Source organism: Carassius auratus, chromosome 9 (genome assembly GCF_003368295.1).
Source record: "Carassius auratus strain Wakin chromosome 9, ASM336829v1, whole genome shotgun sequence".
In the NCBI taxonomy this organism is placed as follows: domain Eukaryota; kingdom Metazoa; phylum Chordata; class Actinopteri; order Cypriniformes; family Cyprinidae; genus Carassius; species Carassius auratus.
In genome coordinates, this window is record NC_039251.1 from 12,575,157 (window position 1) to 12,591,212 (window position 16,056).

General features: G+C 37.4%; 2 protein-coding genes across 3 annotated transcripts; one reads left to right on the forward strand and one right to left on the reverse strand.

Annotated features, from left to right (window-relative positions):
• The first annotated feature begins 5 nt into the window (after nucleotides 1-5).
• Nucleotides 6-9,025, forward strand: ccdc93 (CCC complex scaffolding subunit CCDC93). Of its 2 annotated transcripts, XM_026271495.1 has the most exons (24): nucleotides 6-138; nucleotides 663-776; nucleotides 869-963; nucleotides 1,059-1,170; nucleotides 1,647-1,745; nucleotides 1,857-1,913; nucleotides 2,149-2,249; nucleotides 3,350-3,379; nucleotides 3,633-3,669; nucleotides 4,263-4,361; nucleotides 4,490-4,540; nucleotides 4,956-5,042; nucleotides 5,225-5,338; nucleotides 5,433-5,495; nucleotides 5,574-5,647; nucleotides 6,526-6,607; nucleotides 6,701-6,775; nucleotides 6,986-7,057; nucleotides 7,143-7,251; nucleotides 7,575-7,657; nucleotides 7,770-7,807; nucleotides 7,951-8,035; nucleotides 8,217-8,330; nucleotides 8,430-9,025. In XM_026271495.1, the coding sequence occupies exons 1-24, from the start codon at nucleotides 55-57 to the stop codon at nucleotides 8,484-8,486; spliced, it is 1,932 nt and encodes a 643-aa protein (XP_026127280.1). In that variant the 5' UTR covers nucleotides 6-54; the 3' UTR covers nucleotides 8,487-9,025. The 2 variants fall into 2 exon arrangements, with proteins under 2 accessions (XP_026127280.1, XP_026127281.1); XM_026271496.1 differs by lacking the exon at nucleotides 3,350-3,379.
• Nucleotides 9,026-9,263: 238 nt separating this feature from the next.
• On the reverse strand, nucleotides 9,264-14,683 carry LOC113108391 (ATP-dependent RNA helicase DDX18). The gene is made up of 15 exons (XM_026271494.1): nucleotides 14,573-14,683; nucleotides 13,990-14,175; nucleotides 13,555-13,689; nucleotides 13,139-13,324; nucleotides 12,822-12,957; nucleotides 12,635-12,735; nucleotides 12,339-12,538; nucleotides 12,150-12,264; nucleotides 11,934-12,073; nucleotides 11,691-11,852; nucleotides 11,446-11,598; nucleotides 11,237-11,350; nucleotides 10,301-10,357; nucleotides 10,011-10,188; nucleotides 9,264-9,627 (listed from the first exon to the last, which is right to left on the reverse strand). Exons 2-15 carry the CDS (start codon nucleotides 14,099-14,101, stop codon nucleotides 9,482-9,484), a joined length of 1,935 nt encoding a protein of 644 aa, XP_026127279.1. The 5' UTR covers nucleotides 14,102-14,175; nucleotides 14,573-14,683; the 3' UTR covers nucleotides 9,264-9,481.
• Between the last annotated feature and the right edge of the window lie 1,373 nt (nucleotides 14,684-16,056).

Consider the following 16,056-nt stretch of genomic DNA (forward strand, 5'->3'; position numbering starts at 1 on the left):
TTTGACTGCGACAGTTTTTGCGTCACGTTACTCACGTGATACATCGTGATCATCATGGCGGCCACCTCTGTGTTCCAGAGAGTGAGAACAGGCTCGAAAATCGGAGCCCAATATGATCAGGAGGGCAATCTCATCAAGGTAATACTAAAAACAAAACACTTAAACCCTCATATGGGAATATTTGCGTTTGCAGTCCGCTTTTATTGCCTTTAAGGTTATGCATTCAACAAATGACTTCAACGTATCAGATAAATAGAAGCGTATACATGTTTTTTTGCCTTCTTATAAAGAGACTCAAAGTACACTTTTATATAAATGACGATAAACGCGTTTGCTAAATCAATACATTTAACCTAATTTGTAAATAATTATGTCTTGGTGAAGAATTCCTGCTGTTTAGTATAAATAAAATGTATTGTCAGGAGAGTGTTACACAATATAATATCAGTAATATCAATTAATGTGCATTAAGAAAATAAATAACAGGTGTAATATAATATATGAGGTGTCTGCAAATGCAATTTTATAAGCTAATTTTACAATTTGTTGTTGCATTTTTAGAAATGTTTGGATATGCTGCCCAAGTTCATTTTTATTTAGAAAGTGTGTTTTAATTGAATGAGTCTGTATATACTGACTTGTGTATGGGGTGTGATTGACAGGTGGAGACACGTGAGGATGAGGAGCAGAGTGTCAAGCTTGCAGAGATTTTGGAGTTGTTGCTCGCTGCTGGTTATTTCAGAGCACGCATTAAGGGACTGTCACCCTTTGACAAGGTACGGCAGACTTTACCCACCTGCACCAATCAAATTAAAGTGTGTTTTACACACTATTAGATAATTATGAACAGTCTCTGCCTGTACTTTAGGTGGTTGGAGGACTGACCTGGTGTATAACTACATGCAACTTTGACATAGACGTCGATCTGCTTTTCCAAGAAAATTCCACCATTGGGCAAAAAATGTGAGCATGTAGAATAAACATATGAAGAAAGAAAATGTTCAGATTGAACTGAATTCTGGTTAATGCGATTGTCTGTGTCTTTTCCAATTTCCAAGTGCTCTGACAGAGAAGATTGTGTCAGTTCTGCCCAAAATGAAGTGTCCTCACCGATTAGAGCCTCATCAGATCCAAGGGCTGGATTTCATCCACATCTTCCCTGTTGTACAGGTATGTACACCTTCATAACTTTCACATATAAAAGAGCTAAAGACCTACATTACAAAAAACTTGGCTAATCATCTGTATGATTTTCTGTTTCTAAGAAGTTTTGTATGTTTATTTTATGTTATGTTTTTAAGAAGTTTATTTTTGCTCTTTAAGGCTGCATTTATTTGAGGGGAAAATAGAGTGAAATAGCAATGTTGTGAAATGTTATTACAATTGAACATAATGGTTTTCTAATTATATATATATATATATATAAAATATGTTTTCAGGTTTTATGATGAATAGAAAGTTGAAATTAAATGAAACAGAATTATTTTTGTAACATTATAAATGTCTTTACTATCAGTTGTGATTAATGCATACATTAAAAAAAAAAAAAACACTTACAGACCCCCCCCAAAATCCAGTATTATTAATATTAATAGTGAATAAAAAGTGCAAGAATACTTACAATGCATCTTTTGTGGCATCTATAGTGGTTAGTAAAGAAGGCGATTGAAACCCGGGAGGAGATGGGAGATTATGTCAGGTCATATTCCATTTCTCAGTTCCAGAAATCGCATGCATTTCCTGAGGTGAGAGAACAGGCCAACACTGAAATACAAATACAGGGTATTAACTCGGTGAAGTGTCAAATATTTTACAATCTGTAACTGTTGAAGTCTCAGTACATGTGTTTGTTTTAGGATGAGGAGTTTGAATTAAGGAAGGAGAGAGCCATCAGTACCGTGGTGAACGTGTGTGTAAGTATGCAATAAACATTTATACATCAACTAACTACACATCATGAGCTTTAAATCATGATGCTTGGCTGACTGAGTTTATACTTAGCCTCTCTGCTGAATTTAATTTAATATTGCCCCCCCCCTCCACATGAGAACAGTTATGGTAATTATGTGCCATAAGTTCCTCTTCCTTGTATTTAATAAAAGAAGGTTGTGAGATGTTGAATATGTTATGAATTGTGTTTGGGTGCAGGAGGTTTATGCTCCTCAGAGGCGTTATAAACGGCAGGTGGATGCTGGCGAGCTGCTGGATGAAGAGTCTCGTGTTCATTCTACCTTGCTGGAGTTCGGCAGGTACTCTCTCTCTTCCTTTACAGGACCCGGGAATTTTATACTCCTATCATGTCCAGCTGGAAGTGAACCAAGGATTGTTGCTGTGTTGTGTACTGTAGGCTTTTAAAAGAGCGTAGTTACCTGAGGAGTACTTTAAACACTACCTTTCAAATATTTCAAATAAATGTTCTAAAAGAAGTCTCTCATGCTCATTAAAGATTCAATTATTTGATCGAAAATACAGTACATACCATTCAAAATAATTTATAGTTTATAAAACCGTTAGTTTCGGTCCTTGATTCTGATTGGTTGAGCTGTGTTCGACGCTGTTGTAAATTTGTCTACAAACATACCCCTTTGTTTACTTGTTTACAAACATACCACTTTGTTGCAACCACTGAGGAACTACTTTGTTTGGTTGAAGAATACTGTTTTTATTAATATCATTACACTTTCTTTGCTCGGTTTTATTTTGTGAAACCTAACTTAACATATGGAATAAGCGTTTTATAAAACCAGTAATCCCCGTGAAGCAGTGGTTTACAGTGAATTTATAACAGCTATGAGGGTTTTCGCGTCGTGCCTAAAACCCCTTAACTGTTATAAATTCACTGTAAACCACGGCTTCTTGGGGTTTAGTGCTTTAATATTGGAAAATATGATTTATTACTGTGCTGAAATTGTTTGTCACATTATAAATGTCTTTACTGTCAGTGTTGATCAATTTAATGCATCCTTCATAAATAAAATGTTTAATGTTTTTTTAAAAATCTTAGTGACCCCAAACATTGGAGTGGTAGTGTATGACAACATGATACACATTCAGAGTTTCAAGTAATGGCACTTTGATTAAAAATATTAAAATATGGTACTGAAATGGTAGTGTTTTTGTTTAGAATATATAGTATATTTAGTACCAGTTGGGGGGGACCAGTTTTCATCCAGATTCTCTTTCATTCACCCTCTATTTTTTTCCTTCATCGTCACTGACACATTTTGTCACCATTTCAGGGTCAAACTAAATCTCCATTAAAGGCATCTGTTCATTCTGTACTCCTATCATCATTCGCTTCTCTTTTTCTTTCTTTCTGTCTGTCTGTCTCTTTTATTTCACTCATTAGTCCGTGCCTTCTCATATCACAGTACATGCAGTGAGTATGACTGAAGCTCAGTTTCTGGGAATGGGAGTGACACAGATTGACTTTGCATCAACTGCATTAATGTCTTTACTTTTGCATCTGCCCTAGTGCCGTTTTTCACATATTGCATCTAAATGTATTGGTCATGTGTAATTTCCTGTCATGTGGTGTGTTGTGCCTGTAAGTGTGAAGTGTTTTGAAACCGAATCTTGCAATGAGCCACATGTTGTCTTGAAAATTCCTTCTTTTCGATCTTTTTTTCTAGGCGTTATGGATTCAGCAAACAGTCTAAAGCAGCCACTGTGAGTATCAGATGACCAAAACATCACATAAAAAGTCCGGTCAGAGAAGGTTACATTTAAGCAACGGATAGTCATATGGATAAATTGGATAAAATGAATGAATCTGTTGAAAAGTAATGGAAATTTATACAGTGGATATTTTTGCTATTTCAAGCTTTGCAGTTTGCTAGAATTGGCTAGTTGTTGTTCTTTGTGAGTGCAATCTTCATAAATAAATGTTTAAAAATATGTATCTAGTAATCTTAAAAAAGTGGAAAAGCAATGGGAATGTGTTGGTAATATATTGATCCAAGAGGTTTGGAAGCTTCTGGTAAATGTTATCATTAAATTAAATAATTATTCTGCACTGTAATTATAAAGGTAGTCTTGCAAGCAATAAGTTTGATTCAAAATGCTGCAGCTTTCAGTTCTACAGGCAACTCTGTGTTAATCAGCAAAAAAATGTGTTGAGTTTTTGTATGCACTGACCCTAAAAGCACCCCTGTGGTGTCCATCTGGGTATAAGAGATCACAGATGGACAGTAGGGCTTGGAACTGACCTTTGTTGCTTTTGATTGGTTGTTAGTCTGATCATGTGATGTTGTTTCTTACAGGCAGTGGAGCAGAAGCAGGTGTTGGCTCAGGGCGCGCCGGGTGTGCCTCCTGGAATGACCCAGGTGTCTGAAGAAGAGGACCTGCAGGCAGCAGAGGAGGTCAGTTAGAGGATCATGTGAAACCACACTTGGCCTATAATAACGCACTTGTTTTTAATCAACAACTCTTTTATCTGACTAAAGTTATTGTTCCATTAACCAGTCAGTTCTGGTTGCCTGTTTTACAGCTCAGAATCAAAGCCTTGATGACTGGAATGGCTGCCATGGCAACTGAGGAGGTACATTTCCAAATGCTTAAAACGCAAAAGAGTTTAAAGGGATAGTTCACCTAAAAGTTCAAATTCTTACCCTCGTGTCATTCCAGACTGTTTTGACTTTCTTTTTTGTCTTAAGTATTTTTGCCTGTATAATAAAAATAAGTGTTATTCAGTTTAGTTTTTTCCCACCGTTGTCCAAAAATCGTTTTTTTTGTTTCGCAGATTGGTAAAGAAATGGATATAATGACATGAGGATGAGTAAACAATATTTTTGGATAGACTGTCCCTTTAAAGGAATAAAGTTACTTTGTGAAAACTTAGTTTAAAGGTGAATTATTTTCTTGTATGTCTGCTCTTACTTATCAAGACGGCCTTTAAGAAAAAAAATCTGAACTGCAGTCTTCTTATTTTATGCTATTTCTGTGTGTGTTTTTAGGGGAAGTTGTCAGCCAGCACAGTGGGGCAGATTGTTGGACTGCAGTCTGAGGAGATCAAGCAAATTGCCACCGAATATGCCGAGAAGGTGAAGAGTGCTAAAACTCTCAACACTCAACCTCTAGGGACCTAGCAGTCCCTTTATTTTTACAAAAAGAACAATGATTTAAGACTGGAATACAATTTTGGAATTTGCAATTAAATTAGAATGTTCTCTGAAGAAGTTGTATAGTGTGTTCTAACCTTCCACATTTCTGCGTGATTGGGCAGGCGGAGCGCTCCGTGGAGGATCGGCCGGAAAGATTTGGACCTGCGCAGCAACACAGGCGTCAACTGGCGTCACTCAACAAACAGATCACTCAAAAAACTAAAGATCTTGAAGAGGTAATTCCACATTCATACACATACCTCACATTACAGAATGCTGATATCACTGTCATTGTTTGTTCATATCTTCATTGTTTCTTGATTTATTCAGCTGCAATCCAAACAGCAGGAGGCTAGAGCCGCATGTGAGGAAGCTAAAGTCAAACTAGCCGAGGTGAGACAATCAGGCACAGATGTAATATACTGACAGATAACTGCTTGACTTGGACCATTAATGTTTGGTTTTTTTTAGGCCACAGCACAAACTGAAAAGCTGGAGAGCGAGCTGAACTCACTGGAGGACGTAGAGTCTCAGGCCGATTCTGGGTAAGCAAACAGAGCACCTGGAATTATTTAAACTGAAGGTCATTGCAAACTGAGCCCGAAATTTTTGCACGTTAAAAAAATAAATACAACCTCATGTTGTGTCAGTCATGTTTACACACTGACTCCGAAACTTTCGTCCATCATAAAAAATGTTGGATCAGGTTTGATTTTTTTTCTGAATTTTTGCATCCTTAGCAAGCATTTTGATAGAAAAGGATGATGAATATGAAAAAAAAAAATTTAACTAAAATTTCGGAGTCAGTGTGCAAGGACATTAGGATCTCTGAGTAGAATCTTCTGTTGAATAAGTACTTCCTGTTTGTATTTAGTATGATGTGTGTACTATAAAAGTCTAATGTAGTCTGAAGTCTGAACATTTGCCATGTTGGCTTTGTCAAGTGACTTAATGGCATCAGTTGCATCTCTTCACTGCCGTTCACTACTTCTCTCCCATGGACTCATGGGGTATTCATTTCGGTTCTTTTCTGTATTATGAATACTTGAATTTGGACATGCTACACTTTTTGCGTAATGGAAGGCAGCCTTGTTTTTCAGTTCAACTAAACCAATGCAAAATCTGTGAGGGAAAATCTTTCACCCTCAACAGAATTCCTGATTGTGTGAATTCCTATTGAAATGACTGCATTTGTCTGCAAAGTTCACTGAATTAAATGTGGGTTACGTAGTTCAGTCTGCTTAGAAAATAATTATTTGCTTCTTTGTGTATGCTATGCTTATTGGAGCATTGTGCCATCAGCTCGGCATCACGCTAACACCAAAGTGTATAGAAATCAGACGAGAAAAAGTCAAACAGCATGATAATTCCTCAGAAGATATCCTTGCGTTGTATTGAAGTATTGTTTGTTTTTATCTTTCAGGTTACTGGAGAAGCTGCGTGCTTTGGTGGCCATGAATGAAAACCTCAAACATCAAGAGCAAACGTTCCGCTCACACTGTCGCGTATGTTACCACCACAACCCTGTTGTTGCACTACTATGGTTTGTCAGTAACGTTGAAGATATGGATGTTTTATTAAAAGTTGTGTGTGTATAGGAGGAAATGACCCGTCTGCAGCAGAATATTGAAGAGCTGAAGCTGGAGTATGGAGAAGAAGGAGAAGAGAAGAAGGTGCATACATAAGTCATCATAACTGAAATGGAACCTCTTAAGTGACTGATTTTTAACACTCTTCATAGGCAGCAACTCTTCTTGGTGTTAGGATGCTGCTATGCTAATGGCATATCATAAGAAGCCTTTGAAGCAATTCTCCTAATTCCAACATTTTGGAACAGAGCCGATCTGTGTCATTCTAGTTACCCTCTGCATGTGTGTTTGTAGGAGATGAATGTGTTGATTGATCAGCAGTACACTGCAGACAGAGAAAAGCTGCAGAAGATCCGTCTGCTGATGGTAGGTCAAGTTGAACTGATGGTTTTACTCAACAGATTAGTTAAAAGATTCTTTATACTCAGTTTTACTCTACTGCCTCCTACAGGCTCGGAGGAACCGCGAGATTGCCATCCTACAGAGAAAGATCGATGAGGTTCCCAGCAGAGCCGAGCTGACCCAGTATCAGAAACGCTTTATTGAGCTGTACAGCCAAGGTGCGTGTATAAAGTCAGAATCTGTTTTTTAATTTTTAAATTAAAAGTTTACGTTTCCTCCAGTCTTTCAGTATTTTTAGCTCCATCCAATCAACAACCTATAGTATCAACTATATTGAACAAAGACCCTGCATTACATTATTTTCTTTCTCAATAATCTGATTACTCAGATGTAGGTTGCAATACAAAAGAAAAAAACTCTCACTGCTTCTGTTACACAATAGCTTTAAGGTGTTGGTTAGAAAATAGATCCAACTGAATGAGCTGAAGTCAGATCTGTGGCTTTTTGAAGCAATCTTTAATTGTTCGCATTCGCTTTTCAGTTTCTGCAACACACAAAGAGACAAAACAGTTCTTCACACTCTATAACACCCTGGATGACAAGAAGGTTTACCTGGAGAAAGAGGTTTCCGCTTTATCTGTGCTACTGGGAATTCATTTTCTCGTAACTCTTGTCAAGGTTTTGTTTAAAAGGAAGTGCAGTAAAATTGAAACACTGTTTTTTTTTTCTTTCACAGGTCAATCTGCTGAACTCCATACACGATCATTTCCAGCAGTGAGTTTTAAATTCAATTCCAGCATCCTTGTAGAAATGTCCTAATATTACAGCAAGAACCTCAGACCCTCTCAGATGATTGAGTTTTGTAATGTCTATCCTGAAGGCAGAGTTGAATCAAAAGTCTGTTTGTGTGTTTCTAGAGCCATGGCTTCGTCAGGAAGTAAAGAACAATTTCTCAGACAAATGGAGCAAATTGTGGAAGGAATCAAACAGAGTCGCATAAAGGTACAAATCCAGACTACTATATCATATAATAAATGAAATCTCATAATATTGATTATTTCCATTTTGCATATAAATTTGTTTAATTCCATTCTTGCTATTTGTGGATTTACCCCATCAGACAGGAACATGAATTGCATTATTGTTCATTGTATTGTATTCATGTGTATTTGTGCACTTAAAGATGGAAAAGAAAAGACAGGAGAATAAGATGCGCAGAGATCAGCTGAATGATGAGTACTTGGAGCTGCTGGATAAACAGAGGCTCTATTTTAAAACCGTCAAGGACTTTAAAGAGGTATACTCTCACAAGTTTATAGTTTTAAATTAATTTATTCCATACTCCTGTACACAGGGTGTATAGACATTAATCTATTGATATTCTGGTCTGTTGCAGGAGTGCCGCAAGAATGAGATGCTGTTATCTAAACTAAGGGCAAAGGGAGCGTCATAACAGCTGGATTTGCACCCAACCCCATTAATACACAACTCCCAAGTAGCACTTCAAAATACTCCAATCACATTCCCTGATCACATCTGCTTACAGACTGAAACTTGACTGTTCAGTATGTTTGTTGGTCTAGATTCTTCTAGGTTCAGAGATGAAGCATGTAACTTATGTACTGTTAAACTGGCAATGTTTTGTGCCTTGATGTCACCTTATTTAAACCCATAATGTATAAACACAAATTCCCTTACTAATCACCTTTGTTTTTGTATCATGATCATAAAAATCTGCTTCCATAAGACCAAAACGCATTAAAAGAAAAATTAACTACCTGCTGATTTGAGATGTATTTACTATAGTGGTTTCAGACTAGCGAGGAGTCACACTACATCTTACAGTGCTGCTTTTTATTTGAGTTTTCTTAAAAACATTTTTTATAAGGAAGAAACCCAGAAATTTATAAAATGTTAATATATCTATAATAAAGTTCATTGGTTGTTAATCTCTCACACACAATATTGGTGTGGCATCTCACAGGAAGCGTTAAAAAAAAAAGCAAGCATTGTTGTTACATTGGTGCATAAATTAAAATTATTAAATCCTGCTCAGAATTTTCCTTTCTTTAAACAGTATGAAAAAAAATACATATACATATATATATATATATATATATATATATAAAAAACACAAATGAAAACCCAAAGGCTGATCTATCAAACCCTGCTTGCCACTAAGGTTGTAGGTTCAATCTCAAGTGGAGAGAGGCAACAGCATGAAGAATTATTCACAATATAAGTTTCTATATTTAATGAGTTGGGCCAGTAACAATAGAAATTCAGCATTACATAACAGCTCATGAAAACAGTTTTCTGTACAGGCATGGAATGCAGACTGATCAGAGCTCCTCTCAAATGACTGAGAACAAATGAACACAATGACAATCGTGTAGTCTGACAGCTACTCCATAAAGAGGTGCATCACAAGGAGGATTGATCTTATTCTCAGCGTGAGAACTGTCTACCATCTCCTCTCCTTTTGTTGACGTGTTTGAAGATCTTGGCCTTGTGGACGTTATTCGATTTCTGGTAGCCAAAGCCTCCGCCGCCACCTCGCTTCTGCATCTTCGCCCCTTTACTGCTGTGAACATCTGAGAGAGTTAACGGTTAAGGAACAAACACCACCCGAAGACTCCGACCTTATGAATATTATAAAGGCCTTGTACTGCTAATAGATCTACAGTACAATTAAAAAAAAAAAATTCTTAAGCACCAAATCAGCATATTAGAATGATTTCTAAAGGATCATGTGACACTGGAGTACAGAGTCTGAAAAAAAAAAAAAGTTAATTCAAATTGTATTTCACAATTTTTAAACCGTATTTTTGCTCAAATAAATGCAGTCGTGGTGAGCATATTACAGTCCACAAATGGTAATGATGTACAACCATGATTACACATAATAAACTTAAACTAATAAGTAACAAGTTCCACATGCAAGAATATTCACTGTAATACAGTGCTGAAAGGATACTGAGGTCCACAAAAGGTGGCACTTTAAACCCAAAGGACATTGCCACTTTCGGGAGGTCGAGCGTCTCCACATTATAGATTTGTTTGAGGGAATGAGAGTCGTAAGCTCTGACGTAGGATTTGTAAGCCTCCTGAGCTGATTTGTGAAGGTAGTAGTTCTTCTCTATCAGCTTCTCCAACTGCAAAAGACCAAAGAAAATGATGATTTTAATCGGTTAATTAAGATTCAAACAGGTTATGTTTGAAATTAGCCAGAGATTTAGTTAAATTTCACTGAATGTGACGTCTCACCTGAGATTGAATATCAGAGATTTTAGCCCAGGAGAACTCAAACTCACTCAAAGGGACCTTTAGAAGAACACGAGAGAGACATTAAGAGATGCATTTTTCAAGATTAATCTGGACATGTTTACCAGTGTTATATTAGTAGCATTAATATACAACTATACTTTGGTACTATTTTGAATTAGATTTTGTTTTTATATTTTGTTTTCACTTTTGTCTTTTTATGTCCATATAGTATTTAATAATTTTATATGCAAGTTTAGTTAAGGTGCAAAGTTACACAGACTGAGTATTTAAAGGGATAGTTCACCTAAAAATGAAATTTGTGTCATTAATTACTCATCCTCGTTCCAAACCTGTAAGACCTTCGTTCATCTTCGGAACACAAATTAAGATATTTTTGATGCATTCCGAGAGCTCATTGACCCTCCCATAGCCGTAGAGGGTACTATCATGATCTAGGTCCAGAAACATGGTAAGGTCATCAGTAAAATAGTACATGTGACATCAGTAGTTCAACCTGTAAATTTACAAATCTACGAGAAAACTTTTCGTGCACAAAGAAAAAAATAATTTTGTTCAACAATTCTAATCATCGTGAATGAGAAGAAGAATGGTTGAAAAAAAATGTTATTTTTGTTTTATCTGCGCACAACAAAGTATTCTTGTAGCTTCATAAAATTAAAGTTGAACTACTGATGTCACATGGACTATTTTACTGGTGACCTTACCATGTTTCTGGACCTAGATCGTGGTCGTACCCTCTCTGTCTATGGGAGGGTCAAAGAGCTCTCGGAATGCATCAAAAATATCTTACTGGTTTGGAACGACTTGAGGGAGAGTAATCAATTACAATTTTCATTTTTGGGTGAACTATCCCTTTAAACTCCTGTCATGATCATACAAAGCCAATATAAAACCATAACCATAGTGACTTCATACTTTGGCCTGTTTGAGAAATCGTAGAAAGCCGAGCTCCTCTGGTCTTAGGATCAGGAGGGCATGTCCTCTACCATTAATACCACGAGCTGTTCGTCCCACACGGTGAATGTACTCCTAAATATCAAACAAAAAGTCACATATAAAAATCCAAATACAAGCGTGTATATATATCTATCAGCAAGGCTGGACTAGGGGCGTGACTGCTGTACCTTTGGATCATCGGGAGGGTCGTACTGAACAATCCAGTCCACCTCTGGGATATCGAGACCTCTGGCAGCCACATCCGTACAGAGGAGTATGCCAGAGTCTGCGTTACAGAACTGGAAAAACGTTGTGGTTCTCTTCGTCTGTTTCTGCTTCCCCTGAAAGAACGTGAAAACAAAAGCATTCATCACACTGCTTCAACGGCACTTCCCATCATCTCGCTTCATGCGCGTATGGCTCTGTGACTCACGTGAATAGCCATGACGGGCAGATCGATGTAGTTGAGCAGCTCATAGTGGTACTTCACAGACATGCAAGATGAGAAGAACACCATCAGCTTCTTCTTACGGTTCTTCTTCAGAAACGTGAAAAGCAGCAGGAAACGTTTTTCCGAAGGACACACGACATATCCCTAAAAACAGCACAAGGTCAAACTCAAATATGATATTCCACCCACGACCCATGATAAACTGGTATTGATAAAGAAGTTTACCTGTTCTAGTCCTTCCACGGTGGCCGTGTCTTTGTTGTCATCCACACCCACATACAACGGCTCCTTCTTGAGGGAGATTCGTGCAAGATCCTCCACTTTACGCGTCTGTGTTGCGGAAAACAACATGGTCTGTCTTTTTTCTGGAAAGAAAGAAATATTTAAGGACGTGCAAGAACCCTGGTTAAAGGAAGTGACTTCAGGGTGTTCAGTTCTTACTAGGCAGCAGTTTGATGATCTGCTTCAGTTCTTCCTCGAAGCCAACCTCTAGAATCCTATCAGCCTCGTCAATGATCAGACACTGGAGGTTCTTAAACATGAACCCGGGGGTGTTCTGTGGAAAGAAAAAGAGGTGGAGTACACTCCACAGACCCAGGTGGCAAAGCTGTTGACAGTAAAAGGCCTGACCTGCAGGTGATCGAGAAGTCTGCCAGGTGTAGCAACAATGATATTGACTCCATTGGAGAGTTTCTGGGCTTCAGCAGAACGATTGCTGCCGCCCATGATGAGGCCATATGTGTGCACATGATGAGTCATCAGCTCCTTCAGCACACCATACGTCTGCATGGCCAACTCACGAGTGGGAGACAATATGACCACTCCAGTCCCTGACACACACACACAACAATGTCACACCTCTAAGGACATATGGACATCTCTGCTATGACTACAATCAATCAGAGAATGAAAATATATACACTCACCATTTCTGGGCATAAATTTGAGTTTGTAAATAAGCTCAATGGATGGAATCAGGAAAGCCAGAGTTTTACCGCTTCCTGTTTTAGCGGCAGCCAACACGTCTCTGTTGGACAAGAATGAGCACATATCTTAAACATTTATACAAGAAATAAACAAATGTGATGATGTGAAATGTGAAGGCAAACTCACCTTCCTTCCAGCAGAGGTCGTATGGTCTTGTGCTGGATCTCAGTCATGGTTTCAAAGCCCATTTCCTTCACTCCCTTCAGTGTATTCTCACTGACCACTTCAGCCAAAGATGCAAACGACTTGTCCTCAAACGCACCTGAGAAAATCACCAGTGAGGAAAATAAATCATAGTTACCAATTCATGTCTATGAGAAAAATTACAATTTCTAACAAAGTTACTTCAAGCACTGAAATGAGTGGATAACTATAGAAACTGAACCAGGCTCATCATATGTGACTCACAGCAGAGGGTGTTTAAAAGGTTATGTCATGTTTACCTGTGAGACCAGAAGGAAGCTCTGGTCCATCTTCATCACTGTCATCCTCTTCTGCTGAACCCCCTTTGTCATCATTTCCGTTTTCTGGCACCTTTTCAGGCTCTGTAAATTCCTCCTGTTTCTCATCTTCTCCATCCGATGCTTCTGTTGTCTCTTTAACATCTTGCTTTTTGACCTTTTTCACACCTACAAGGACCAAATCCATTATTACTGAGTATATATATATATATATATATATATATATATATATATATATATATATATATATATATATATATAGACATTTTATATGCTTTAATTAAATTGCATATTTAGATGCCACCTCTCTAACAACAAAAATTGTCCAATGACAATGCCATAGTGTCTAGACACCATTTATAACGACATCAGACAGTGACGGCAATATTAATACTCACCAGATGCTGCGTCCCCTGCACCATGCAGTTTTCTTTTCTTTTTCTTCTTAATTTGCTGTGAGGTTTCGTTACTTGGCTGCTGCTCTTCACTGACGTTTGGAGCAGAATCAGATTCGTCCAGAACAACTTTTACCTCTGCCAGATCAGAAACACATGTAGTGCATTTCATCAACTTAAAGCACACTCAATATGAGAAGTCGGTTAACAAGTGTATAAAGTTAAAGTTCCTCGATACAAATACTAAACAACACATAAACGCCATCCTATTCTATAAAAAATAACGTATGTCGTGTGGCTAGGTTAAATATAACTGACTAAAATATAAGATCAAACGTCACGACTGCACTGAGCAGTTGATGTTACATGCGGGATCCGAGATAACGTCTGGGTTAATTAAACATCACATTCATCTTTACAATTAAAGAGAAAACTCACCTTCACCGTTTTCCTCTTCTTCCTTCTGAGCTCTGAGCAATTTGCGTTGTTTATTTTTATCATTTCTCTTCTGAATTTTCTTGCGGAGAATCTTCATCTGCATGTCCGCCATGGCTGCAGTAAACACGTGTGTGCGTGGCGTGCGTGGGGTCTTTCGCTCAGCTGACTGTCTCGTATTGTGCCTGACTGAAAATATTAAAGACCTTGTAAAACACATTTCGTCTTTTGGATTGCTACACTATGCACGTTTTAACTTTTTACCATTTAATTTCCTATTTTGACTACTCGTCGTTTTTTGTTTAGTTTGACGATGGGAAACTAGAAATCGCATTTCTAGAAATCGAATTTCTCATTTTTGAACAGCTTGGTTGATCAAGCCCCGTCTTCTATACGAAAATAATAAACAAGTGGCTAAATAAATAACACAAAGACGTAAATATACAAAAGACACAATAATAAATAAATAACAAATGCTGTGGTAGTGGTTGTTTCAGTCCTGTGTACGACTAGAGCTCAGCAGTACACCAGTAGAAGTTAAATAAATATTAAAACTTCCTTTTATGAGAAACTTTGGCATACATACATTTTCGGCTGTAAAATACACTTTGCTTGAAGCATTGATGCTCTCTGGTGGTGCAATGAAGGAAATATTATATCAACTTTGACATGTGTCCGTGTTTGTAGCGTAGCGTTTGTTTCTTCATTGTTCGCACCTGGCTCCAGGTTATATCTCACCAAAACTTAAAATCAAAAAGTTATATATACATATATCTATTTTGCTTAAATAAAAACCTACTTTTAAAACAATGTACTGATATATATTACATGACAGTATTTTTGTGTAGTATTTGATAGTAGTTGATCATGATGATTTTGATTAAAAAAAAAAGTCTCCAGACAGAATGATTCGTTATTGCTTTTACAGAGAATTATATTTGTCCCCCACATTGAATATTTCCGAAAAGTGTAATTTAACAATTTGATGTCATGAAAATAACTTAATGCAAAATAAATTATTTCAAATGCTTTAAAAATAGCTTCAGATTCTTAATTCAGTATATAAACTGATGTGTAGATTTTTTAAGTGACCTGTAACCTGGTGATTTCTTTAGCGCTGGACTGAGTGTACATCATCACATGTGACTGAGTTGCTGATAGCACATTCAACAGCCCCACAACAACAAAAAAGAAAGATAGATTTTAGACTTTGAAATAATCATCACAATAAATTCATGTTTCTGGTTGTTTTAATTCTAGGCCAAACTTAGGTTGGTGTAAATCTATCACAAGCCTTTGAAAAATAAAACAAAACAACAAAAACTGTACATTGGGACAGGAAATGAAATAACAAATTTATAAATACAAGAGTGTATCTGTGTCCAATGACAAAACGTAAAGTCTAACATGCGTAGTGAATTGTTTGATGGAATACCATTAGAGGTCAACATTTGAGGAAAACCAAGGGGCCACGTTTAACTTAATACTTGCATTGTTGATCCTCACAGTTGGCTTTGTTCTTTCATCAACAGATTATTTCTATGAATAGCCCCAGTCTAAACCAAAATGTTGGTTCATGGTCTGAACCGGTTAAAAACAATTATAAAGAAATGCTGCAACAAACAAGGGTACGCACACTTAGCATACCAATAAAAGCCACATGCCCCAGTATATAATACTTAAGGAAAGTAGGATGCTTTCAAACGTCTGTCCTTAATTTCTAATATGGCCTGGTTCACAGTCTGAGACAAACTCTGTGAGACCCATTTGAGCTTTGCACTTACTTCCCCACACGGGCAACATATTAATAATAACAATAATAATACTGTATTTACAGATGGCTGACGTGGCACAAACAGCCAAACCTAGGTCAGTCGCGGCAGCACGGGATGGTTATGTCGTCAAAGCATGCAGGCTATCGGATAACGTGCAAAAGAGTGCAACATCGTTTTTACCTTAATTTTGTGGGGGAGGGAGAAGCAATGATTGTAAGGGAAGTACAAAACACTAAATGCTCAGCACGTAACATCAGACGGGAAAAATCTCCGGATGAACAAGGAAAATAAAGAG

What these genes read in the sequence shown, in the direction of transcription:
- ccdc93 (XM_026271495.1), top strand. Translation starts at nt 55, where the DNA reads ATGGCGGCCACCTCTGTGTTCCAGAGAGTGAGAACAGGCTCGAAAATC. An exon ending in AATCGCATGCATTTCCTGAG is followed by an intron (nt 1,746 to 1,856) that starts GTGAGAGAACAG and finishes TGTTTGTTTTAG; the next exon opens with GATGAGGAGTTTGAATTAAG. An exon ending in AAACTAAAGATCTTGAAGAG is followed by an intron (nt 5,339 to 5,432) that starts GTAATTCCACAT and finishes TGATTTATTCAG; the next exon opens with CTGCAATCCAAACAGCAGGA.
- LOC113108391 (XM_026271494.1), bottom strand. Translation starts at nt 14,101, where the DNA reads ATGGCGGACATGCAGATGAAGATTCTCCGCAAGAAAATTCAGAAGAGA. An exon ending in GATCATCAAACTGCTGCCTA is followed by an intron (nt 12,074 to 12,149) that starts GTAAGAACTGAA and finishes CTTTCTTTCCAG; the next exon opens with AAAAAAGACAGACCATGTTG. An exon ending in ACCCTCCCGATGATCCAAAG is followed by an intron (nt 11,351 to 11,445) that starts GTACAGCAGTCA and finishes TTTGATATTTAG; the next exon opens with GAGTACATTCACCGTGTGGG.